General features: G+C 48.1%; 1 protein-coding gene and 1 long non-coding RNA gene across 4 annotated transcripts; one reads left to right on the top strand and one right to left on the bottom strand.

Moving 5' to 3' along the window:
• Positions 1–26,265, top strand: cfap45 (cilia and flagella associated protein 45). 3 transcript variants are annotated; one of them, XM_078420422.1, is made up of 12 exons: positions 1–115; positions 263–394; positions 8,724–8,869; positions 9,649–9,793; positions 10,443–10,613; positions 11,300–11,478; positions 11,992–12,121; positions 16,368–16,514; positions 18,628–18,741; positions 20,756–20,949; positions 22,618–22,842; positions 26,040–26,260. In XM_078420422.1, the coding sequence occupies exons 1-12, from the start codon at positions 113–115 to the stop codon at positions 26,104–26,106; spliced, it is 1,653 nt and encodes a 550-aa protein (XP_078276548.1). In that variant the 5' UTR covers positions 1–112; the 3' UTR covers positions 26,107–26,260. The 3 variants fall into 3 exon arrangements, with proteins under 3 accessions (XP_078276548.1, XP_078276550.1, XP_078276549.1); XM_078420424.1 differs by lacking the exon at positions 18,628–18,741 and having other exon boundaries at positions 26,040–26,265; XM_078420423.1 differs by lacking the exon at positions 8,724–8,869 and having other exon boundaries at positions 26,040–26,263.
• Positions 7,883–13,508, bottom strand: LOC144605307 (uncharacterized). The gene is made up of 3 exons (XR_013548834.1): positions 13,435–13,508; positions 11,230–11,344; positions 7,883–8,000 (listed from the first exon to the last, which is right to left on the bottom strand). It is a non-coding gene; the product is annotated as an uncharacterized LOC144605307 (long non-coding RNA).
• Positions 26,266–26,512: the final 247 nt, after the last annotated feature.

The following is a 26,512-nucleotide window of genomic DNA, read 5'->3' as shown; positions in this document are numbered from 1 at the left end:
GTCTCCATGACAACGTTTGCTGTTGTTCGTAGCAACGGAAAGAAATGCGCGCCGCGCTTCCGGCGCGATTGAGCGTCCGTTTCCATAGTGACGGGAGATACGGCCAGAAGTCATGGTGAGAAAGGGGAGGAGTGGAAGTCGGGGAGAGGGCCCGGGGTCTGTACGCCGTCCCCTCCGTGTCTCCCACCCCCCGATCCCGTCCCTATCTCTCCGGGCCCCGACCTGCCGCTCGTCTCTGATCACCGCCCGCTTTCTCTTCCAGGTGGCGTGCCCTGGCAGTTGTGACCGTTATGGCGACGGCGTCCCGTCCGCTGGCCTGGCTCGCGGCCGTCGATATCGTCCCACCGGCATTTCCTCTCAGGTGGATGAGACTCTCTTTGGCAACCATCAGCAGGTAACTGAATCAACAGTTCCGAGGTCTGGGGCCGCGATCGGCAAGGCAAGATTGCAACCCCTTGACCGCAGCCCTATCACGCAACCGCCTGAGCTCAAAGTGCACCGCCTGAGCTCAAAGGTTGCCTTCTGAAGAAGTGGAGGCATTAGTGTGCTTTTTTGGCTGTAGCTTCAGTGTGGTTGGTGCAGGACATATTTATTGTAATATTTACCCCTAGGAAGTGGAAACACAACCATTTCCATATCGGCACCATTCATGTTGATTGGGGCATGTACTCCATCGCACATACTTAAGTCAACAAGTCTCCTTCCTTTTGCTGCCATTGAGAGAGAGGTTGTTATGACACCATGTTACCAAACTCTCTATCTCCTTCCTCCTCTCAATCAGTGGGGGCTCTTGATGGGAGAATGAGGAGAATAAAATAGGATTATTTTAGCATTGGTATAAATGGGTATTTAATAGTCAATGTGGGCTGAAAGGCATGTTTTCATGCTGTATTGCTCCATGAAAAATTGAGGCAGGGATAGTGGGGTAATGGACTTGTTTCTATTTGAGGAGTGGCCGAGATAACAGGAGATTATAAGATGTAGCATGAACCAACATTCATTCCCTTGATACTGTGTATAGTGAGATTCACACTGTGACTCCCCTAAACACTATTTATTAGACACACACATACACTTACAATCCATTACTGAGAAGATGGGAGGTATATATAGAAATCATTATACTGTGGTTTTATAAAGGGGAAATTAAGCCAAGTTCATTTGACTTCTTCGTGAATATAACAAACACAGTGAACAGAGTACGTGTAGACATTCTTATAAGATAAACGTATCATCTGCAGAATCAATCTGTTGAACTTTTGATGCATACTTTCTATTACAAGTATATCTTTGCTTTTGTAAGGTGACCAGACCCAAATACAGGGTCTGTATTTGAAGACTCACTCAGATGCTAGATCATTGGAGAACCCAACATACCATTTATATCTCTAAATGTTTCCCGAACTTGCATATTCAAGACACAAAAGTTCACATCTTGATTTCTCAAATGTCCCTTTAAATGTCATGAGCATAAGGACATAAGCTCATAAGGAATGGGAGTATAATTAGACCATTTGACCCATCAAGTCTACTCCGCCATTCAATCATGGCTGATCTATCTCTCCCTCCCAACCCCATTCTCCTGCCTTCTCATAACCTCACACCTGTACTAACCAAGAATCTACCCATCTTAAAAATATCCACTGATGGCCTCCACAGCCTTCTGTGGCAAAGAATTCAACAGGTTCACCACCCTCTGACTAAAGAAATTTCTCCTCATCTCCTTCCTAAAAGAATGTCTTTTAATTCTAAGGCTGTGACCTCTAGTCCCAGACTCTCCCACTTGTGGAAACATACTCTCCACATCCACTCTACCCAAGCCTTCCACTATTCTGTATGTTTCATTTTGGTCCCCACTCATTCTTCTAAACTCCAGCGAGTTCAGGCCCAGTGCTGACAAACGCTCATCATAGGTTAACCTACTCATTCCTGGGATCATTCCTGTAAACCTCCTCTGGACCCTTTCCAGAGCCAGCACATCCCTCCTCAGATATGGTGCCCAAAATGTATCACAATATATTCCAAATGCGGCCTTACCAGTGCTTTATAGAGCCTCAACCTTACACCCCTGTTTTTGTACACAAGCCCTCTTGAAATAAATGCTAGCATTGATTTAGCTTTCTTTACTACAGATTCGACTTGCAGATTAACTTTTTGGGAATCCTGCACCAGCATTCCCAAGTCCCTTTGCACCACCGATTTCTGGATTCTCACCCCATTTAGAAAATAGTCTATGTCTTTATTCCTAAGACGCAAAATGCATGACTCCACATTTTGCTACACTATATTCCATCAGCCACTTCTCTGCCCACTATTCCATCCTGCCCAAAGGCTGCAGAGTCCCTGCTTTTCCTACACTATCTGCCCCTCTGCCTTTTTTTGCATCATCCGTAAACTTTGCCACAAAGTCTTCAATCCTTTTGTCCAAATCATTAATATACAACGTCAAGAGTAGAGTCCCACGACCGACTTTTGCGAACTCCACTAGTAACTGGCAGCCAATCAGAAAAGGCCCCCTTTATGGCCATTCTTTGTCTTCTGCCATCCAGCCAACCTGCTATCCATGTTAGTATCTGCCCTTTGATACCGTGAGCTCTCATCTTCCTAAGCAGTCGAACGTGTGGCACCTTATCAAAGGCTTTCTGAAAATCTAAGTAAACATCTGAGTCTGAAGAATGGTCTCGATCCAAAATGTCACCCATTCCTCCTCTCCGGAGATGCTGCCTGTCCCGCTGAGTTACTCCAGCATTCTGTGTCTACCAACATCTACTGACTCTCCTTTGTCTATCCTGCTATTCAAAAAATTCCACCAAATTTGTCAAGCAAGATCTCCCCTTCACAGCCATGCTGACTTTGGCTTGCTTTATCGTGAACTTCTAAGTACTCCGTAACCTTATCCTTCATAATGGACTCTAAAATCTTACTAACCACCGGTCAGACTAACCAGCCTATAATTCCCACTATTCTGCCTTGCTCCCTTTTTGTGCAGCGGGGTATATTGGCAATTTTCCAACCATCTGGGACCACTCCTGACTCTAGTGATTCCTGAAATATCACTATTAATGCTTGCACAATCTTTTCTTCTTTCGTGTCCATCATTCAAATGTTACATCACTGTCATTGTCCGTCCTGTAAAGGGCGCAAGCTTCCGGCGACAATCAGTGGGAGCCTCACTTGTACAGAAGACGATGGTGGTAGCAGAATTAGCTCAGGACACTTCCAGTTTTCAGCCCCGCGACGTGGACACTTCTGCTATAGGGCCACACAATCTCTAAAGTCATCTCTTTCAGAACCCTAGGGTGCAGTCCATCCGGCCCAGGTGATATCCACCTTCAGCCCTTTCAGCTTCTCAAGCACCTTCTCCATGGTAATAGCCACTCCAAAAATTCTTACCAGCTTGGGAAGCTGAAATGGCTGAAGGTGGATGTCACCTGGGCCGGATGTACTGCACCTTAGGGTTCTGAAAGAGATGGCTTTAAAGATTATGGAAGCATTGATAATGATATTTGATGAATCACTGGAGTCAGGATTGGTCCCAGATGATGGAAAATTGCCACTAACTTGCACCCCCCTGAAACTTTTGAATTTCAGGCATGTTGCTGGTGTCTTCCAATGTGTGGACTGATGCAAAAAAGTTATTCGACTCATCTGTCTTTTTTATTCCCCATTATCATTTCTCCTGCATCATTCTCTAGCAGTTCAACGCCCACTCTTGCCTCTTTCTTGCTCTTTATATAACTGAAGAAACTCTTGCTATCTTTTATACTATTGGCTAGCTTACCTTTGTATTTCATCTTTTCTCCCTGTATATTCTTTTTAGTTAACCTCTGTTATTCTTTAAAAGCCTCCCAATCCTTTGCCTTCCTACTAATCTTTGTTATTTTGTATGCCTTCTCTTTTAGTTTTATACTGTCATAGAAACATAGAAAATAGGTGCAGGAGAGGAGGCCATTTGGCCCTTCAAGCCAGCACCGCCATTCATTGTGATCATTGTGGCTCATCTCCAATCATTAACCTGTGCCTGCCTTCTTCCCATATCCCTTGATTCCACTAGCCCCGAGAGTTCTATCTAACTCTCTTTTAAATTCATCCAGTGAATTGGCCTCCATTACCTTCCGTGGCAGAACATTCCACAAATTCACAACTCTCTGGGTGAAAAAGTTTCTTCTCACCTCAGTTTTAAATGGCCTCCCCTTTATTCTTGGACTGTGCCCCTGGTTCTGGACTCCCCCAACATTGGGAACATTTTTCCTGCATCTATATAAGTCCTTTTATAATTTTATACATCTCTATAAGATCCCCTCTCATCCTTCTAAACTCTAGTGAATACATGCCTCATCTTTCCAGTCTTTCCTCATATGACAGTCCCTCCATCCCAGGGATCAACCTGGTGAACCTATGCTGCACTGCCTCAATAGCAAGGACATTCTTCCTCAAATTAGGAGACCAAAACTGCACACAATACTCCAGATGTGGTCTCACCAGGGCCATATGCAACTGCAGAAGGACTTTGTTGCTCCTGTACTCAAATCCTCTCGTTATGAAGGCCAACATGCGATTAGCTTTCTTCACTGCCTGCTATACCGGCACGCGAACCTTCAGTGACTGGTGTACAAGGACACCAAGGTCTCATTGCACTTCCCCTTTACCTAATCTGACACCATTGAAATAATAATCTGCTTCCTTATTTTTGCCGCCAAAGTCGATAACCTCACATTTATTTACATTATACTGCACCTGCCATGCATCTGCCCATTCACTCAACCTGTCCAAGTCACCCTGCAATCTCCTAACATCCTCTTCGCAGTTCACTCTGCCACTCAGCTTTGTGTCATCTGCAAACGTGCTAGTTCCTTCATCCAAACCATTAATATATATCTTTACCTAATCCCTCTAATTCATTCTAATTCTAATTCCTTCATCCAAACCATTAATATATATGGTAAATAGTTGCGGCCCCAACACTGAGCCATGCGGTATTCCACTCGCCACTGCCTGCCATTCTGAAAAGGACCCATTTACTTCTACTCTTTGCTTCCTGCCTGCCAACCAATTCTCTATCCATGTCAATACCCTACCCCCAATATCATGTGCTCTAATTTTGCTCACCAACCTCCCGTGTGGTACCTTATCAAAGGCTTTCTGAAAGTCTAGATACACCACATCCATTGGCGCTCCTTCATCTATTTTACTTGTTACATCCTCAAAAAATTCCAGATGATTAGTCAAGCAGGATTTCTCCTTCATAAATCCATGCTGACTTCGACCAATCATTTTACCCCTCTCCAAATGCGCCGTTATTACCTCTTTAATAATTGACTCCAGCACCATCCTCACCACCGATATCAGGCCAACTGGTCTATAATTCCCTGTTTTCCCTCTAGCTCCTTGATTTCCCTTGTCAGCCACGGTCGCCTCTTCCTCCCTCTAGAATCTTTCTTCCTCTTAGGAATGAAAAGATCCTGCATCTTCCGGATTATTCCCAGAAATTCCTGCCATTGCTGTTCCACCATCATCCCTGCTTGGTTCTCTTTCCAGTCAACTTTGGCCAGCTCCTCCCTCATGACTCTGTGGTCCCCTTTGCCCAGCTGCAATACTGACAAATCCAATTGCACCTTCTCCCTCTCAAATTTCAGATTGAAACTTATCATGTTGTGGACGCTACTCCCTAATGGTTCCTTGAGTTTACTTTGAGTTCCCTTCTCAAAGCCAATTCATTACATCATATTAAATCCAAAATTGCCTTTTCCCTGGTGGGCTCCACTACAAGCTGTGCTAAGAATCCACCTTGGAGACACTACAAATTCCCTTTCTTGGGGTCCAGTACCAATGATTTTCCCAGTCTACCTTCATATTGAAATCTCTCATGACCACCATAGCATTGCCTTTTTTACATGCCACTTTTATCTCCTGATGTAACTTGTACCCTATATCTGGGCTACTGTTTGGGGGCCTCTAAATAACTCCTATCAGGGTATTTTTAGCCATCATTTCGCAGTTCTAGCCGCAATGACTCTACATCTTCTGATCCTATGTCACCCCTCACTATGGACTAAATTTCATTCCAAACCAACAGAGCAACCCCACCTCCTCTGCCCACCTTCCTGTCATTCTGATATGACATATAACCCTGAATATATAACCCTGAGCTCTGATCCTCTTGCACACATGTCTCTGTAATTCCCACAACATCATACCTACCAATCTTTAACTGCTACAAGCCCATCTACTTTATTGATTTTCTACGCACATTCAAATACAACACCTTTAATTCGGTATTCACCTCCATTCTCACACCGGTTTTACTCGACCATACTCTCTTACCCTTTCTTGAACTTTCCGTCCCATTACTTTGAGAGACCTGTAACATTTCCTGCACTCTATTCCACCCCTCCTTACACTTCCAATTTGCTGACCCCCACCCCCCACTATTTAGTTTAAAGTTCTATCTAGAGCCCCAATTTTACAGTTTGCCAGGAGTGTGGTTCCAGTTGCGTTCAAGTGGAGTCCGTCTTGTCAGAACAGTTCCCATCTTCCCCAATACTGGTGCCAATGTCCCACAAATTCAAAACCACTTCTTCCACACCAGTCCTTGAGCCAGGCGTTCAACTCTCTTCTCCGCTCAACCCTATCCCAATTTGCACGCGGCTCAGGTAGCAATCCAGAGATTATTACCTTCTTGGTTCTGCTTTTCAATTTGGTACCTTGGTGCTCAATTTAATTTAGGAGAACCTCTTTCCTCAATCTACTTATGTCATTGGTACCCACATGGACCACGATGACTGCATCTTTCTCCTCCCACTCCAAGTTCCTCTACAGATCAGACGTGATGTTCTGAATCCTCAGGCACCAGCAGGCAGCACAGCCTTCGGGACTCTCGATCCCCACGACAGAGAACTGTCAATGCCCCTACCTATTCCATCCCTAATGACAACAACATTTTTCTTTCCTGTTCCCTCTCGAATGGCTCTCGAGTGCCCTGGTCAGGTTGCTCATCCTTCCTACAGTCCTTGAACTCAGTTCCCACCTCTGTTTCCCTGCCTGCCTCACTAGTAGTCACACCCTCCATGTCACCATGGACCACGTTGGTAGCAGTTACTCCAGTGGGCATAACTGCCTCCAGATACATAGCGCCCAGGTAATTCTCCACATCCCTGATGTGCCACAGCGTTTGAAATTCAGACTCCAGGTCGTCCACGTTTAGTCTTAGTCCTTCAATCAACCAGCATTTGCTGCAGATGTGATCATCATGATTGACCAAGGGATCCACCAGCTCCCACATCATGCAGCTGCAGCACATCGCATGATCCAGTATGTCTCATGTCTCCTTTGTGTTTCTCACAATCCTTTGCGAAGCTTCCTACTTACTGTTGCTCTGGGTCTTGCAGGTCCACTCCTCTCTCCGAAGCCCTTCTCTCCGAAGCCTCTCAAGCCAAAGCCTTAAGATGCACTTTCCTCCACACGGCACTTCCCCTCAACACGGCCACCCGCAACAGCATCCAATCCCACATTTAAGGAAAATATTCCACCTTTATATATTTGTCCAAAAATAATTCACTTAGCATTTTTTCAACTTGTCTTCCATGTCCTTACCCTGAAATTTAACTTATCTGCATCTTTGTCATATTTCAAGCTACTGCAGAGCTTTGTGTCATCAATAGATTTAACTTGACCCACTCATCCAAATCATTCATACAAGCCAAGTGCGTTTCATTGTGTGCACCAGGACTGGAATAATGAAATACTTATTTGCTGCAGCTTTAATGGCACATTAAGTGCAACAAGACAACAAATACAATAAATGATTAGTTGCACAAATTATACATTTTCAGTTCAGCGGAAATTGTGAGGAGCTGAGACCTCACTACCAATCTTGACATTCCAGTGGTCACATCCAAGAATGGCCAATCTTTTCCAAATATTCATTCCCCAATCCTCAATTCATCCAGTATATGCCGTGGGTCTGAATTTTGTTCAATAATCTCTTTGTACAAAGCTTTCTGAAAGTCCCAATGCAAGAGGTTCATCTAAATGTAATTACAACTTCAAAATATAATAGATTTCTGAAGCATATCATTATTTCCAATCGTTTTTTTCATAATTTAATTAGTTTTCAGAATCTGGATAAACCTCGGTATATAGAATTTGTTATCCAACTCTGATTATCCTTAGTATAAGAAAATAACTGCAGATGCTGGTACAAATCGATTTATTCACAAAATGCTGGAGTAACTCAGCAGGTCAGGCAGCATCTCAGGAGAGAAGGAATGGGTGACGTTTCAGGTCGAGACCCTTCTTCAGACTGATATCTTCTGATTATCCTTGACAAGGTGGTGATCATCAGCCAGCCCTGAACCAAAGGGCAAACCTTGGGATAAAAGTTCCTCTACTAGTTCTAAGTTGAAGAATAGTTTATTTGTTCTGAGGTTTGGAATTTTTTTGAATTGTCTCCCCTCAAGATTAAATAGGCGAGGGGGTCATGACCTCGAGGATGTAGGCCCGATCGATTAATTTTAATTAAATTGGTTGAAGGAGCTGGCTGGGCATGCTCCTTCCTATTCTGGTCCATAAACTAGATACGAGGCGCTCCTGACCTTACACAAGGAAGACAAGCCTGGTCAGGGCTGTTGGTGGAGCAAGGGGAGGTTGCGGGATGACGGTTGGTGCGGCTTTTGTGTGAGTAGAGGCGTGAGGTTTCATTGTCTGCACACATGGTATTTCAGAGGTCGGCTCCCACTGAACAATCAGCTGCAGACTTCGACCCCTGCTCCGATGAAGCCCTCACCAAGGCATTGCAGATGGTTCCCACCACCACCAAGGTCCAAGAGAGCATGCGTATCATCACCAAGGACCACATTCGGGACCTCATGTAAGACAGACAGGCTGGGGAGAGGGAGATGGGCTCCTGCCCATCACCAGATCTCTCTCCTCGTCCCACCACTCGCCCTACACATTCACCATTGTTGTTGCCTCTCATCCTGTCCCTGCACCATCACACTTTCTTTTTGCTATTGTTCTCTTCCCCACCCCATCCTTCCCAGCCCCTCCTCCACCTCTCTTCCACACCATCCTTCCCACCCTTTTATTCCCATCCCCCACTCTTTCGTTCAATTTCCCCGTGACTGCTCCCTCTCATCCGTCTATTCGATGTCCCATCTTTGCTTCTCTGTTTGTTCCCCATCCTCACATCACCCTGCATCCCTCACATGTCTGTCTAATCTTTGCCCTTTCCTAACCCCATTTCCATTCTCTTACATTACTCATTCACAAAATGGTGACCTTTCTGCCTCTCTCTCTCTCTCTCTCTCTCTCTCTCTCTCTCTCTCTCTCTCTCTCTCTCTCTCTCTCTCTCTCTCTCTCTCTCTCTCTCTCTCTCTCTCTCTCTCTCTCTCTCTCTCTCTCTCTCTCTCTCTCTCTCTCTCTCTCTCTCTCTCTCCTTTAATTTCTCTCTCATTATATCTACCTTTCCTATTTCTCTTCATTTCCCTTTATCTGTCCCACTCTCACACTCTCTTTCAACCTTCCTCTTTCCCTCTCCCAACTCTTGTCTCTCTCTCTCTGATCTAATTTTCCCTCTAAAACCCTAATCGACTCTGTTACCTAGTTCCCTCTGTCATTCATTCCCTCTCCCATGCTTTCTCTTCGCAGTATTCCCACAGAAGATCCCTCAGGCAAGACTCTGATCATCAATCCTGTGGATTTCGAGCGCATAAAGGCAGCATCGCGGGTGATCAGTGAAGCGGAACGGGAGGCCATGCGAAAGGCCACTAATGCAGAGAAAATGAATGCAGCGGTAGGTAATTCTCCAACAATGACCCATGTGGGCCACAACGAAACCCTGGGGACCTGTGGCTCTCCCCCTTATAGGAGTCTGTGCATCCTCGCTCACAGAAGTGCCCCTCGCCCACACTCATTCCCTGACTCATTCTTATCTTTGTCCCCTCTTGCCATGTCATTGGCCTCTCTGTCCTTGAACAATTGCCCCTGACTATGCTCGGTGATTTTGCCACCCTCCCACTGTTATTGGCTGTCCTGGTTCCTCTTGCCATTACTCCTCTCCCCTACCATTCCTATGATCACCCCTTCCCATTCACACCGCCGAGCCCTTCCCATCCCACCTCGAGCCCTTCCCATCCCACCGTTGAACCCTCCCCATCCTACCTTGAGCCCTCCCCATCCCACCTTGACCCCTCCCCATCCCACTGTTGAGCTCTTCCCAGCCCAAAGTTGAGCCGTCTCCATCCCACCGTTGAGGCATATCATATCACTGTCAACCCTGTCCACCCTCCTGTTGATCCTTCCCCATCCCAGCTTCGCCCCCTCCTCCTACCATTGCCCCACATCCCCTGTCATCCTCTGCCACCATCGACCTTCCTTCCAGCCAGCATTGGCCCCTCGCTCTCGCCACTATCTCGCCCTTTGACTCTCAGTGGTGTCTGCAGGAATCGTCAGCCGATCGGAAAAGCTTCATCCGAACCAAGGAGTTGCTGAGACGGAAGAATGAAAAGCTGACCGACGTGGATGAGGCGGCACGGGACAGGGCTCAGTACCTACTGGAGAAAGCCAACACCATGCGACTGGAGCAGGAGGATGAGATCAAAAAGATCAATGAGGTCAGGAGTGGGAGGGTGCGGCAAGAGGTCTAGAGGGTGTGTATGGAGAGAGGGTGGAAGAGGAAGTGGCACAAGGAGAGAGTGGGAGGGCATGAAGGGTGTATATGCACAGGGTGGGGAGAGTAAGGGAAGGGATGCAGGCAGTCCGAGAGACAAAGAGCAAGGTAACATGGGAGATAGACACAGAAAACTGGAGAAAATCTGTAGCAAAGGAATAGGTGATGTTTTGGGTCGAGACCCTTCTTCAGAATGAGTCAGGGGAAAGGGAAACAAGTGATGTAGATGGTGATATAGAGAGATATAGAACAAATGAATGAAAGATATCCGAAAAGTGACGATGATCCCTGTACTGACTGACATGTAGAAGAAATATATATTTTTAAGTCTACATTGGTCCCATAGCACAAGCGTCCACGTCACGAGGCTGGAAACTGTAAGTGTCCTGAGCTAATTCTGCTACTACCATCCACTGATTGTCGTTGGAACCTTGCGCCCTTTTCAGGACGGACGATGATAGTGATGCAACATTTGAATGATGGACACAAAAGAAGAAGTCTACATTGCACCCTAGGAATGAGTGATATTACAGTGGAGAGGGAGCTTTACTGTTTCTTACCTATACGACATGTGTGATAGACCAGTTCAGAGGAACTTCACTCTCAATGTTGGTGTGATTTTTCTTTCAGACCATTGTAGGAGCTCGATGCCATGCAATTCGTGATGCCCAGATCCTGGAGAAGGAACAGATAACAAAGGAAATGTTGGAGGAGGAACGGCGACTGGATATGATGATGGAGGTGGATCGACAGAAAGCAATGAAGATGCAGGATGAGATTGAGCGCAAAAGGAAAGAGATTGGACTGAGGTAAGAAGAGAGGGAAAGGCTGAGACAGAAGAGCAACAGCAATGAGAGGGAGAGATCAGTGAGATAAGAAGGTGCACAGGGGGATGTGGAGCAGGAACAACGAGTCAGAGAGGCAGGACAAAGAGAAGAGCCTAAGATAGGAAGTGGACAGAAAGAGAATGAAAGAAAATGATAAATGGTGTGATTGGGGAAGTGCAGTGAGGGAGAAAGAGGGGCAAGGAGGGAGATGCAACCACAGGCAAGGTAGATGTAAGAAAATGGTGGAGGGGGAAGTAGCGAAGAAGGGGGGGGAGAGGGAAGAATAGGACAGTGAGGAGATGAGAAGGCAAAGAGGGATAAGGGAAGAGAGCAGAGGGAGAACAAAGAGATGGAAATGGAAGGTAGGGTATGGCAAAAAAATATAAGGAGAGCATGAAGTGGGTGCAATGGGTGAGTGAGAGGGAAATGAGAGACAGGTGAAGCACAAGGAGAGGTAATGCAGGATGGCTGTTATTGTTCCACCAACTCTCCCAGAGCCAAAGCAAACATCATCGAGCAGATGGAGGAGAAGGAAAAGGAGCGGATGCTGCTGCAGGAAATCAAGGCGTTGGAGGCAAGGGACAGGCTGAAGGCAATGGAGCGGTTGCACCAAGAGGATCTGGAGGTGAGAGTGTGAAACTTTCACATCCCCTTCCCTTCACCTTCCTCACCCCCTATGGCTCTCATCCATTTTTCTCTACCTCCCAACTCTCCTTCCCGCCACTCCTTTCCCTATCAAGTCCCTCCTTCTCCCCTCCTTCTCCCCCATCTTCCCCCTCATCCCCCTCTCTCCGCCCTCAATGCCTCCTCCTCCCCCTCTCCCCACTTCACCCAGCTCTCCCGCACTCCCCATCTCTCTCCCCCTCCCCCCTCTTGCTCACCCCTCTCACCATCTCTCCCCCCTCTCCCATATCCCTTTCCCCCTTTCTACCTCTTCCCCTCATTCCCTATCTCTCCCCCCTCCCTCCCCTCCTCTTCCTCCCTCATTCCCCTTTCACTTTCCCCCTTCCTCACTCCCATCCCCTCCCTCTCCCCACTCTTCCCTCCTCTCCTCCCCTCTCTCTCCTCCCCCTCCTCTAATCTCTCCCTGTTCCCTCTCTCCCTCCCCTCCTCCCTCCCCCTCCTCCCACCCCCTCCCCCTCCTCCCCGGTCTTTCCCCCCACTCCTTCCCCCTCTCCTTCCCCCTCTCCTTACCCCCTCTCATTATCCCCCCTTTTCCCCCTGCTTTCCCCACTCCTTCCCCCTCCTGCATCCTCCTCCCCATCCCCTTTCCCCTTTCCTTTCCCCCTTGCCTTATCCCCTCCCCCACTCTCCATCCGTACCCCATCACCCTTCTTGCTCTATCCCTTTTCACTCTCCTTCCTTTCCACCCTCTCCACTCTTCTCCTTCCTCCCCCTCCCTCTGATCTCTCTATTCTCCCCTTTCCCTCTCTCCCCTGTCCCTCTTCGCCACTCTTCCTCCCCCTCCCTCTGATCTCGCTACTCCATTCCCTCTCCCAGCGTCGCCCTCTCCTCTCTCCCCTCTCACCCTCCTTACCCCTTTCACCAATCTCCTACTCTCCCACTTTGTCCCACCACCTCTAACCCGTCCCCCTCTCCCCCTATTTCTCCTTCCCCTCACCCCTTCATCCTCTCACCTGGCTCTCCCTCTCTAATCTCTCCCCTCTTCCCCACCCTCGCTTTCTCCCTCCCTCCCCTTCTCCCCCTCTTTCTCCCCTCTATTCTGCATTTTTACTGCCCTCCCTGGTCCCCATGCATCCTCCCTCTTCAACCCTCTCACCCCTCTTTCTCCCCCCTCTTCCACCCCTCTCTCTGCTCTCCCTAATCACCCCCCTTTTCCTCTCCCTATCCCCCTCTCTCTCCTTCCTCTTTCTCTCCCCTCTCCCCATCCTCTTTCCCTCTCTCCTGCCCCTTCCCCTCTTACGCCTTCCTTCGCACCTACTACTTCCTTCCTGTTGTGTATTCATGCCAATACACAAGAGTTGCAACTCATAGTTTTATTTGTACTTAAGCGGAGGTAACAAAGTGCTATCGTCTTCACAGTCTGGTCGCGGTCTGCCTGGAAGGCAGCGACCGGCAGCGTACATAGTCAAGGTGGGAGTGAAGATCCGAACTGGATCGTGTGTGGAATGTGCAGCATGCATAGTGAATGTGATGCTATATATATATAGTGAAGGTGAACTAGCATGCACAATCTACATCCTTCCTCTCAAGGAAAGAATACATAATAAAATAAAGATACAGTAGTCGCCGTGGCTCTTATAATATATATCACCGCTCATGTGCAACTAACATAAGTACAGGTAAACTGATATTGACAAAGGCAGTCCAAACGTAGCCCGTTGAATGTCACTCAAAGTTCAAGTGTTAGGCCTGGTACTTCACGGTGGGCCGGCAGGCACGACCTGCACGTGTACGGTACAGTCCCGCTGGAGACGAGACCGATGGAACCGGCCCCAGAGAGTGCGGTGACATTGCTGGCGATGGGACGGGAGACAATGGCGGGAGGTGAGGTGGCGAGGCCACAGGCGAGGCCGGAAGGGCTGACAGACCGGGCAGCGGAGGCATAGACAGGCCCCAGAGGGGTGCGGGTGGGTTAAATTTGAGTGGTCGGGGAGGAACAGATGTGGTGCCGGTTCGCACACTGACAGGATGTGCTGTCGGTTGCGTCTGTAAATTCCGCCGTCGGCTTCGACTAAATACGAACGAGGCTCGGGCGCTGGCCGAGATATCACCCCCAGGCGGTCGTGACCCTTTTCGGTTTGTAGGCGGACCACCTGACCGTTAGCCAGTGGTGGCAGAGGCCTGCTCGTCTTGTCGTACCAGCGTTTTTTGATGTCACATTTCCGTTGCAGCTGGGACTGAACGTCAGATGGAAAGCGAACTTGTGGCTCCAGTGTATGTTTAGCAATGGGTAAAGTGGTTCTTGTCTGCCTGGATATTAGGCGTTGCGCGGGTGAACCAAGGATCGGATCGCAGGAGATGTTCCGCAGGTTTAGTAAGTCGAGGAAAACGTCTGATCCCACTCTGCGGGAACGTTCCATTACCTGCTTGGCACTCCGGACGGCACGCTCCGCTAGCCTGTTAGACTGAGGGTACTCGGGGCTACTAGTGATGTGGCAAAAGTCCCAGCGTGCAGCAAATTCTTTGAATTGGAGGCTGGAGAATTGGCTGCCGTTGTCGGAGAGTAGGCGATGAGGAGCCCCGTGGACGGAGAAATGGCGTGCAAGCTTCTGGATCACTGCCGCGGAGGTGAGGCTCGGGAGCAGATCGATCTCGAACCACCCGGAGTACGAGTCGACTATGACTAAGTACCGCTTCCCATTCCACTCAAAAATGTCAGTTGCCACGATGGACCACGGGAGGTCAGGAACCGGGTGTGGAAGGAGCGGCTGTTTCTGCTGGTGCGGCGCCAGGCTGTTGCACACCGCACAGGACTCTACTTTTTGATGAATATAGTCAGACATTCCAGGCCAGAAGAACAAGCTCTTAGCTCTCAAGATCGTTGCTTCTGTGCCTGGGTGTCCCCCATGGATGCTGTCGAAGTACTTGCCATGTAAGGAGGCAGGAATCACAGGTTTGTGGCCCTTTACGACAATACCACCCTGCAGGACGAGCTCGTCGCGGACGGAGAAGAAGGGCTGTAAGGCAGCCGGCAGTCTGTTCTGCTTGACCGGCCACCCATGTCTTATGACAGAGGATAGTGCTAGGAGGGTGTCGTCGGCGGCAGTCTGGGCTGCCAGGTCCTCCAGGAAGGACGAGGGGACGTAGGAGACCATCATGACGGCAAACTCGTCTCCTGACGAAGGAGAGCCGCAGGTTGCCCGCGGAGCTCGAGCAAGGGTGTCCGCCAGGTGCATGTCCTTGCCCCGCTTGTAGACTAGAAAGATGTCGTACCTCTGAAGCTGCAGCATCATCCGCTGGAGCCGCGCAGAGGCGGCGTGTATTGGCTTGCTTACAATGCTAATGAGTGGCTGGTGGTCTGTTTCGATCGTGACCTTCTTGCCGAAGATAAAATCATTGAATTTTCTGCAAGCGAAGACGACCGCTAGCAGTTCTTTTTCGACTAGCATGCACAATCTACACTTCCCCCCCCCCACTTTCCCCTTCTACCCCTCTTCCCGCCATCCTCCCTTTTATCTCCCCACTCTCCAAACTTTCACCACTCCCCCTCTCCCCTCTCCCCTCTCCGCACTCTCTCCCCCCCACTTCCCCAGTTCCCCCTCTTGCACACTCCTCACCCCATCGCCACTCTTCCCCTCCCTCACTTCCCCTCTCCCCCTCTCCCCATTCCTCCTCTCCCCTTTCTTTGCTCTATATCTCCCCATCTCCGGCCCCTTCTCATTCCCATCCTTCCTCACCCTCTGTCCTCCCTCCTTCACCATCCCCCCCCCCCACTCCCCCCTCTCCGTACCCCACTCTCCTTCCCTGGTCTTCTCTGCTCCTCTCCTTCCCCGCCCCCTCCCCTTCCCCACTCTGCTCTCCTTCCCCCTCTCCTTACCCCTCTCATTCTCGCTCTCTTGCCCTCTCAATTTCTATCCCGCTCTCTATCCCCCTCTCTTTCTGCACCCTCTCTCTCCCCACCCTCTTTTTCCCCTACTTTCTTCATCCTCACCCTCCCCCTTCCTCCCCTCCTCTCTCTGTCCCACTCTCTCTCCCCCTCACTGCCTTTCCCTCACTCCTTTCCCTTTCTACTTCTCTCGCTAACCCTCTCTCTGTCCCTCTCTCACTTTTTGGGTTCCTCATCCTCCTCCAAGCTCCCTGCTCCTCGCATCCACTGTCCGTTTATCTGCCCCTTTGCTATGTCGTATGTCAGCTGCACCTGCTCTGTCCTGATCCAGTGCCCATCGGTCTACTCTCTGCCCACCTAGAATCTGCAGGCAAAGCACCGAAAGCAGATGAAGACTCACCACGAGATCAAGGAGGCGAATGACGCCGTACAGCGCTTGAAGGGAGAGATGCAAGAACAGGACCGCATCACCGACCAGAAGGTCCGTGAGTTCCAGGAAGCCAAGCAGGTGAGTAGCACAGGAAGGTCACTGAGCAGATGGTGCTGAGGAAGAGGAGGGGGGGGATGGAAAGGAATGTGCGGAGGCGATTTGGGTGGGAAATCGGGAGATGAGTGAGGAGACGATCAGGGAATGGGGCAAGGAGACTCAGTGCTCTGAAAATGGGGGACAGTGTGTGGAGAGAGAGTAAGGGTCAGTGTTTGGAGAGCGAGCGGAGATCTGTGTTTGGAGTGGGACGGTGTGTGGAACCAGGTTGGGGGCAGCGAGTGGAGAGGGGGACAGTGTGTGGAGAGAGGAGATGGGTTTAGAGTGTGTGGAGAGAGGGCTGAGAGCTTGTGGAGAGAGGGGTGAGAGTGTATGTGGAGCAAGAGGGGAGCAGTATTGTAAGCGAGAGGGATCAGTGTGTGGAGAGAATGGGGAGAGCGCATGAGGATTTAGTGAAACCTCATTGTGAGTAAAAAAAAGCTTTTCTAAACATCCTATCAAAGATGAATTATGGATATTCTATGTGGAGAAGGAACTGCAGATATTGGTTTAAACAGAAGCTGGACACAAAATGCTGGAGTAACTCAGCAGGACATGCAGCATCTCTGGAGAGAAGGAATGGGTGACATTTCAGGTCGAGACCCTTCTTCAGAAGATGTCACCCATTCCTTCTCTCCAGAGATGCTGCCTGTCCTGCTGAGTTACCACAGCTTTTGATGTCTATTTGTGGATATTCTGTGTTGGCCATCTGGGTGAGTTTCATACTAGAACAAGGTTTCAGGAAAATAACAATCCTTCCAGTTTCACCCAGGTTCACCCAAAGCAGCAGCCTGGTGCAATTAGAAATTGTGCCAAAACACTCCAGTCCAAGTTTTCCCTATCTGACAGGGAATAAACCAAACAATAAGTCGGCCTTCTGCAGTTCAGTTACTGAGAAATCGCTGCACTGCCTTCCTGACTCTGCTGAAGGTGGCTAGTGAGATTGGTTCTCATGCTAGCTAATGATTGTTATCACTGTAGACATCCTGCAGACACATATGATGTGTGTTTAACGGCACTGGGACTGTACTCACTGGAATTTAGAAGGATGAGGGGGGACCTCATTGAAACAATAAATGGTGAAAGGCTGGATAGAGTGGATGTGGAGAGGATGTTTCTATTAGTGGGAGAGTCTAGGACCAGAGGCCACAGCCTCAGAACAAAAGGACGTACCTTTAGAAAGGAGATAAGGAGGAATTCTTTAGTCAAAGGGTGGTGAATCTGTGGAATTCATTGCCACAGAAGGCTGCAGAGGCTAAGTCAATGGATATTTTCAAGGCAGAGATTGGCATTCTTGATTGGTGTGGGTATCAGGGGTTATGGGAAGAATGGGGTTGAGAAGGATAGATCAGCCATGATTGAATGCCAAAGTAGACTTGCTGGGCTGAATGGCCTAATTCTGCTCCTCTAACTTATGAACATGAGGTATGGCTGTGCTTTTGGATGTTAACCAATATCCTTGCAATGTGTTTGTTTTCATTGTGGCTCCAGAGAGTAACCATATTAGCAAATTAGCAAGGGGCCATCACTGGTGACAATGGAGTGCTCATAAGGTCAGCCACCCATTGTAGTTCCAAATAATGTAAAGATTAGGGAGGGAACTTGCGTAGGTAAACAGTGAAAACAGCAAAGAATGATGACTGTTGCACTGCTCATGATACACTGCTACCTACAGTGCTGGTAGAAAGCCCACGGTTTGTGGGTAAATGTCCTACAACCAGGGAACTGCGACAGGCAGTTGGACTCGGCGGGAGCTTACACGTGCATATTTTGTTCTGCTCTGAGAATAAAATGCAGCACAAATCACTACAAACCAGTCTCGGTCTCCAGGTCAGGGCCCCAATTCCCTGAGTTCCAGTGGCTTGCTGAGTGAACACATGTGCGTTCAATCTTCCATCCACTGAACCAGACAGTGCAGGCCTTGTGCGGGGGACATTGTTTATGACATGATAGAGGGAATGTGTGACGTGACAGTGAAGAGGGAGCTTCACTCTGTGTCTAGCCTGTTCCCTAGGAGTATGTGCACGGCAGTATATGGATGGCAGTATATGGATGGCGATGAGTGTCCACTACTCTCCCCTCATGTGTCCCTTGCTAGAAACGAGAAACTGAATTTGACGAGTTGCAGAAGCGTTTGAGACGAGAGAAGGCGATAGAGGTTGCTCGCCTCCAGGCCCTGCAGGAACGTGCACAAGACGTCAAGGCCGAGCAGGTTGGTGCAACATTAGCACAAAAATCACCCATCACCCAGTTACCACATTAGTCTTCCCAAAGAAGGGTTTGTCAAAGGCATTTGCATGGGCCCTTGCTATGGCCGTCTTCTTGATGGTGTGTGAGCAGTCTTTGTTCCAAGCTGCTGCAGCACCATTTCCCAACTCTTTCTCTGCTACATTGATGATGTCATTGATTGGCATCCTGTGGAAATCATGAATTTCATCAACTTCACCAACTCTCCTGGCCTTCAATTATCTAGGACCATTTTTGCTTCCTCCCTCCCCTTTCATGATCTATTTGTCTTCATCTTGGGAAACAATATACTGATATCTACTACAAATCCACTGACTCACAGAGTCATCTTGACTACACCTCCTCCCATCCTATCTCTTGAAAGAACACCATCGCTTTCTCTCAGTCTCTTTATCTGCTGCATCTGGTCTCCAGATGTAACTCAACCACACAACTTCGGAAATGTAGTTTCTTCGGGAAACATGGCTGTCATGCGACTATCATTGAAGCCCTCGCCAGTATCTCCACTATATCCTACACCTGCTCTCATCCCATCTCCCCTCAGAATGAACAAAGTTCCCTTAGTTCTTACCTTTCACCTCATCAGCCACCACATCCTTCATGCGAGACAGAGATTCACATGTACCTCCTCCAACCTTGGCTATTGTACTTGATGTGGCCTCTTCTACATCAGTGAGACCTAATACAGATTAGGCAACCACTGCCATGCATCTGTGCTCGATCGGCTGTGGTCATCTGGTCCTACCGGTTGCTCACCATTTTAATTCCCCTTCCCGTTCCCACACCAACCTCTCTGTCTTAAGCCTCCTCCAGTTCCAGAGTGACACCACATGCAAACAAGGTGGAGATCACCTCATATTCTGACTCCATGCAACCCATCGCCATACAACCCAACAGCATAAATGTTGAATTTTCAATTATCAGGTCACTCTAAGCCTTTCTCACTCCTCCTATTTACCGTGGTCCTCTCTCACACCCCCAACCTAATCACCCAGCCTATTATCTTGTTTATTTTCCCCCTCCATCGCATACTCACCCCACTAGATCCCCTTCCGCTCAATTGTTTATCCCTCCCCTCCTTCTGTTTATCCCATCTATCACCATCCCTATTCAGTTTCATTCCTCACCTGCCTTTCCTGTCAGATTCCAGAATCTGCAGCCTTTCACCCTTCATTTATCACATCACAGCCTCTATCGCTATTTCCACCCTTTGCTCCCTTACCTGAATGTAATATGCATCCACCTATCACTTGCTATCACTTCAAACCCCTCCCCACCTACCTCTTGATACTGGCTATTTTCCCTTCTACTCTTTAAACCCATAAAGTCAGCTATTTATTTCCCTCCACAGATACTACCTCACCTGCTAAGTTCATCCAGCAACTTTTCTTCTTGGTTACAATCTCGTGCAGTATGAAGTATCAGAGCAGACAAGCCCAGCAACATGCACACTCAGTGAGAGGGACTGAGAAACACCAGTCAGTTTGTATATATCCCCCTGAGATAGAGAGACCGAGAGATACCACTCACAGATACCCCCCTCAAAGAGATGGACTGAGAGACACCAGTCAATGTACAGGTATCCCCCTGAGCAAGAGGGACTGAGAGACAATGGTATGTGTACAGCTAGCCCACAGAGAAGATGAACTGAGAGACAGTGGACATATATCCCCTTGAGAGGGCGAGGGATTGGGAAACTCTAGTAAGTGTAAAGATATCTCCATAAGGGAGAGGAACACCAGACAGCAGACATTTAACACCCGATAGAGAGAGACTGAGTGATATCGGTCAGTGTACAGACATTCCCTGAGAGAGAGAGGGATTGAGATAGATGTGTTCAGATATTTCGCTGAGCGACAGGGACTGAGGAACTCTAGTCAGTGATAAATTAGCCCTCGAAGGAGAGAAACTGAGGGTCCTGTCCTATTTCCTCGGTCCATAAAGTGCCTCTGAGATGCTGCCATGTCCATGTTCTGCAGGATGCGTTGCGGGCCAAGCGGAGCCAGGAGGCTGCTGAGCGGGAGTGGCGGCGGAAGGAGCTGGAGGACGAGCAGAAGAAGGCCAAGCTGAACGCGGAGCTGAAGGAATCCCGGTCGACCCAAATCCATCAGAAGCAGCATTTCCTAGCTGTGCAGGCCAACAAGGAGCGGCAGGAGTTTGAAAGAGTACTCAAGTAGGTTGGTCAGTCTTGCCCTCTCTGCAGGCAGTACTGGCTCGTACTGCGATTTCCCGGCACAGTAGCTAGGGCCAATGTACTGGTTGGCCTTCTGACATGCTCAGCTCGCCTTGCAGTTCTGCTCTTTCTCTCCATAACCCACACCATCCTTCATGCAGAGCTCTGATTTGATCCACTTCCACCAGGGCAATGGCATATATACCGTCTCTGTGGATACACTTTTCCATGCACCTCGCTTCCCCCACCCCCCAATTCTAGCTTAATCAAAATCTAAAATCACTGCAGCCTCCTTCCTTGAACTGTCCGCTTATGGGGATGGATTCCCATTACCTCTGCTCCTAAATCATCGGCAGCATGTTCACCACTTACAAATATGCCCTCCGCCTTCCTCATGACAAGGAGGGCCGCCTCAGCTTCTCCAGTCTATCTCTGGAGCTAAAATCCCTTGCCCCAGGAGCCACTCTGTAGATTCTGTCTTGTGCCTTGTTCGGGGGCCTCACACCTTCCCCAAGGGTGGTAACACAAACTGGGCCCAGTCCTCCGGCTCTGACTTGACCTGTCCGGTCCTCCAGCTCTGGCCTGAACTCAGCATCCCCTCCACTGGGTGGCTCCAGGGCTCTGCGTGGTTGGGATGAAGAAGCGTAGAATCCTGAAGCCACCCAACGTAGTGGCCATATGTTCCAAAACACAACCATGTAGTGGTGCAGTCCAATCTCTCCCTCTGAATACCTCTGGCCCTACCTCCCTTTCTATTTATGTACCCCTTTCAGCCTGTACACCCACCTTTCGCTGTAACTCCCTCAGACACCTACATTCCTCCCTATTGCTGTAACCCCCTCCACCCCGACCAGTCCCGACTCCTCCTCTCTAATACCCTCCAGCCCCTAAGGTCATCTCTACGACCTCCTCCAGTCCCCACCATCCTCCTTATCTCTGTAACCACTGCAGCTTATGAAACTCCTCCTTTTCAGTAAATAAGCCACAGGAAGAGACAGACTATTATTTTTATGTATTCACAGTCTCTTTTTCTGCTTCTTGCAACTTAGTTATTATGATGCAGAAGGAGGCCATTTTGTCTCTCAAGTCTACCCCAGGTTTATTGCTCTGTAGACCTACAACACCCCTTTGTGTGCCCACTGACTTGCCTTATTTTGCTTTTGCCCCTTGGCCACATTGGGGGTAATTTACAGTAGCCAATTAACCAGAGTTTCTGGGATGTTGGAGGAAACCAGAGCAACCAAGGGAACCCATGTGATGTGAAGGTGAAAATTGCACACAGTACCTGGGGTCAATATTGAACCTGGGTCTTTGGAGTTGTGACGCAGTGTATTTAACCGACGCACCACCCTGGTAAAGACTGATAAATGAATGCTGAGTAAGAGACACATTCTCTCTCTCTCTCCTTTGGCTCCTCCTCTCCTCTCTTTCCCTCCCTCTCTTTCCCATCCCTCTGCTGCTCTCTTTCGACCTCTTTCTCTGCATCACTCTTTTCCTCTCTAGTAATCCCTCCATCTCCCATTCTCTCTCCCTCATTCCTATCTCTTTCTCTGCCCCTCTCTCTCAATCACTCTGCCTCTCTACCTCTTTGTCTATATCTCCTTATCTCTATGTGTCTCTCTGACCCTCCCATCATCTATTCGCTCACTCTCCCTCTCAACCTTTTAGGGTTCAGAAGGAGCAGATGGCAAAAGAGCAGATGGAGGAAGACGACAGGAGACATGGCAGGACCAAGTTTGCCACAGATCTAAGGGAGCAGATCCGGGAGAAGGAGCAGAAACAGATTGCGGAGAAAGCTGCCTTCTTTGAGGAAGGCAAACGGCTGAAGGAGGAAGCTCACCAGCGCCGGGTCCGCCTTGATCAGATCAAGCAGAAGAAGCTGGATGAGCTAAGGTCAGTGGAGCACCATTTGGGGTTTAAGGCAATGGGGTGATGAGGAGGATCGAGTCCATAGAAATTGTGAATCGTGTAAAGATCGTCAAGGGGAAACATTTGGCTCTGCAGGATTATGTGCAGTTGGAGGGGAGGGGGGAGGGGGACATGCAATGGGAAGGGCCATTTCCTTGGAGATTGTGAAAGGGGGGAAGAATGGGAAGAGTCAGTCCCATGAGGATTGTGTACACTTGGGGTCAGGCAGTGGGAAGGTTCCCCCCATTGACATTTACAGTGGAGGGGATAATGTAACAGATGGGGTCCATGGAACTGTGAACATTGGAGGGGGGAATGGGAAGGGTCGGTCCATGAGCATGTACATAATGGGAATGAAATGGAAAGTTGCGTCCATGGGGTTATGTACAATGGGGGGGGGGGTCAATGGGAACCAGTTAGATCAATGGGGGCACAAGTGAATGGGAAGGGGTGGGTCCCATTGGGATGGTGCACTTGGAGTGAAAAGAAAAGGTCAAGTTGCATTGGGATTGTGATCATTGGAAGAGATTGAGAAGGGGATGGATCAAATCAGGTTGAGTTTATTGTCATATGCACAGGTGAGGTACAGGTATAATGAAAATCCTGCTTGCAACAACATAGAAACAGACATAGAAACATAGAAAATAGATGCAGGAGGAGGCCATTCAGCAATTCGAGCCAGCACCGCCATTCATTGTGATCATGGCTGATCGTACACAATCAATAACCCGTGCCTGCCTTCTCCCCATATCAATAGACAATAGACAATGGACAATAGGTGCAGGAGTAGGCCATTCAGCCCTTCGAGCCAGCACCGCCATTCAATGCGATCATGGCTGATCACTCTCAATCAGTACCCCGTTCCTGCCTTCTCCCCATACCCCCTCACTCCGCTATACTTAAGAGCTCTATCCAGCTCTCTCTTGAAAGCATCCAACGAACTGGCCTCCACTGCCTTCTGAGGCAGAGAATTCCACACCTTCACCACTCTCTGACTGAAAAAGTTCTTCCTCATCTCCGTTCTAAATGGCCTACCCCTTATTCTTAAACTGTGGCCCCTTGTTCTGGACTCCCCCAACATTGGGAACATGTTTCCTGCCTCTAATGTGTCCAATCCCCTAATTATCTTATATGTTTCAATAAGATCCCCCCTCATTCTTCTAAATTCCAGTGTATACAAGCCCAATCGCTCCAGCCTTTCAACATACGACAGTCCCGCCATTCCGGGAATTAACCTAGTGAACCTACGCTGCACGCCCTCCATAGCAAGAATATCCTTCCTCAAATTTTCCCTTGATTCCACTAGCCCCTAGAGCTCTATCTAACTCTCTCTTAAATCCATCCAGTGATTTGGCTTTGCAGGCACATAGACTCAGACAACACAAAAAACAAATTATACATAAATTATACAAGACAGAGAAAAAGATAAGACTGCAAAACCATATTGGTGAAAAAACAATAAAAACAAGTGCAAGAGGTGATCCACGGTGTTCCATCACTGGGATAGGATTAGTCTCGTGCAGGTCGGTTGAACAATCTAGTAGTTGTAGAAATAGCTGTTCATGAACCTGGTGGCGTGGGAATTCAGGCAATTGCAACTTCAGCCCAACAGCAGCAAGAAAAGGGCATGGCCCAGATGGTGGGGATTCTTGAGGATCGTTGATCCCTTTTTAAAGCAGCAGCTTGTGCAGATGCTTTTGATGGTTGGAAAGGCTGGACTAGATAATGGACTAGCCTGTGTTCACCACTTCTGCAGCCTCTTAAATGCCTCAGCAATGGAATTGCCAAACCAGTCCATAATATAACTTCTACAGTGGAGAATTTCTACAGTGCATCTGTCGTAACTTGTTAGAGAACTTGTTAACATGCTGTGTCGCCTTAAACCTCAGAAAGTAGGGATGTGTCTACGTTGTGATTATATCTATGAGCTGGGATGAGGCCAAGTCATTTGAGTTGTTAGGAACCAGGAATTTAAGGTTGCCAACTCTGTCCACCACCATCCCATCAATGAAAGCGTGCGCATGGTCTCCCAACTTTTCATATCTGAAGTCAACTAATAGTTCCTTGGAGACACAAGGAACCGCAGATGCTAGTGGTTTTGTTGATGTTGGGCAAGAGGTTGTGTTGTCACACCACTCAACCAAGTGTTCTATCTCACCCATATATGCTGTCTCATCACCACCAATGATTTGGCCAATGGAGCTGTGCTTGGCCACATAGTCACAAGTGTAAAGAGAGTAGAGAAGTGGACGAAGCAGGCAGCCCCAGGCTGCATTTGTATTAATGGTAATTGATGAAAGTTATTACTGATCTGCACTGATTGACCTATCTACCTCATTGAAGACTCTCAGACTTTAAACGGACTTTACTGGCTTTCTCTTGCACGAGACATTAGTCCCTTCATCCTGTCTCTGTATACTGTGGACAGTGTTTGAATAATTTACACTAGACACGAGGGACTATCAAACTAGCTACTTTATTAGCAATAACTTGTCAGACAAGGAGAACAGTCAAGCAAGAGACGGTCCACACGATACAAAGCATGCAGTATTTTAATGTCATTTGTGATAGCATTGAAGCAAGGCTAGTCATGTGCACCTGTTTACAGGGTTAACTATTGTGATCCAGCATTCATTAACTCTCCACGTAGAAACAGGCTTCAAGGCCTTGAGTTCATAAGCTCTTCTTTGTATGAAGCAAACTTTTGACTCTATGCTACAGACCTTGTGCATGCCCCTTGGAGTCAAAAGTTCAATTCCCACAGAGTGAAGTGTTGCCCATGTTGAAACACAAAATGGAAGAACAGCTCAGTTCTTCCCACAATTCCCACAACAGCTTGATAGTAATCATGTACTCTGAATGTGTTGAATACTGAATCATTCATTGAATGTGCATCATGCAACAAAAATGTTTTTCACATAACTTGGTACACGTGACTCTAATAAACTAAACTTTGGGATTGGGTACAGTGAAAATCAGGTGTGGATTTGATGTAATTTACAATGCAGGAATTGGCCAGGAAAGGTTTGGAGTTGAGTTGCAGACTAGTGTGTGTGAACTGGGACAGGAGCCAAGGCTGAGTGTTTTTGTGTGATTGCACTCACTGCGCTCTCCAAGAGTGGCAGTGAAGATTTCTCTTTTCTTCATTTTTCACTTCTATCTCTCTGATGTTCCTTCCACAGATCTGTTGGACTTCCAGAGAAATACTGTCATCAAATTGAGCGTCGTTTGAAGGCTATCTCAACCTAGAGACTCGTCAATTTGAGACAAAGATTTTTATTGTAGACCTTGTCAGACATTGTGTCAAATATATAAAAATTAAATAAATCATCTTTGTGTCTTTGGGGAGTATCCATGGGCTGTGTGAGGAGGATTCAGTTAGTGGGGAGATGCTTGAGCGAGAAAGAAAATATTAACCTCAACACAAAATCACCAACTCTGCATATCTGCAATAATTAAACTCTTGCATCCGGATAAACAAAACATTCAGACCTGCAGGCAGCAAACTGGAGACAGGAAGCTGAGAGGATTGCTTTAGTCAAATTGATTCAGATTTACTGTCATATGCACATACGGTGAGGTACAGGTATAATGAAAATCTTACAACAGCATTATAAGCACACAGATTTAGATACAACACAAAAACACAAGTAAT

Source organism: Rhinoraja longicauda, chromosome 24 (genome assembly GCF_053455715.1).
Source record: "Rhinoraja longicauda isolate Sanriku21f chromosome 24, sRhiLon1.1, whole genome shotgun sequence".
NCBI classification, from domain to species: Eukaryota; Metazoa; Chordata; class Chondrichthyes; order Rajiformes; family Arhynchobatidae; genus Rhinoraja; species Rhinoraja longicauda.
This window is presented reverse-complemented; position numbering and strand designations above follow the sequence as displayed.

Bases quoted from the DNA above. Each gene is read 5' to 3' on its own strand.
- cfap45 (XM_078420422.1), top strand. The intron at 9,794-10,442 runs GTAGGTAATTCT...TGGTGTCTGCAG, and splicing joins CAGAGAAAATGAATGCAGCG to GAATCGTCAGCCGATCGGAA. The intron at 10,614-11,299 runs GTCAGGAGTGGG...TTTTTCTTTCAG, and splicing joins AGATCAAAAAGATCAATGAG to ACCATTGTAGGAGCTCGATG.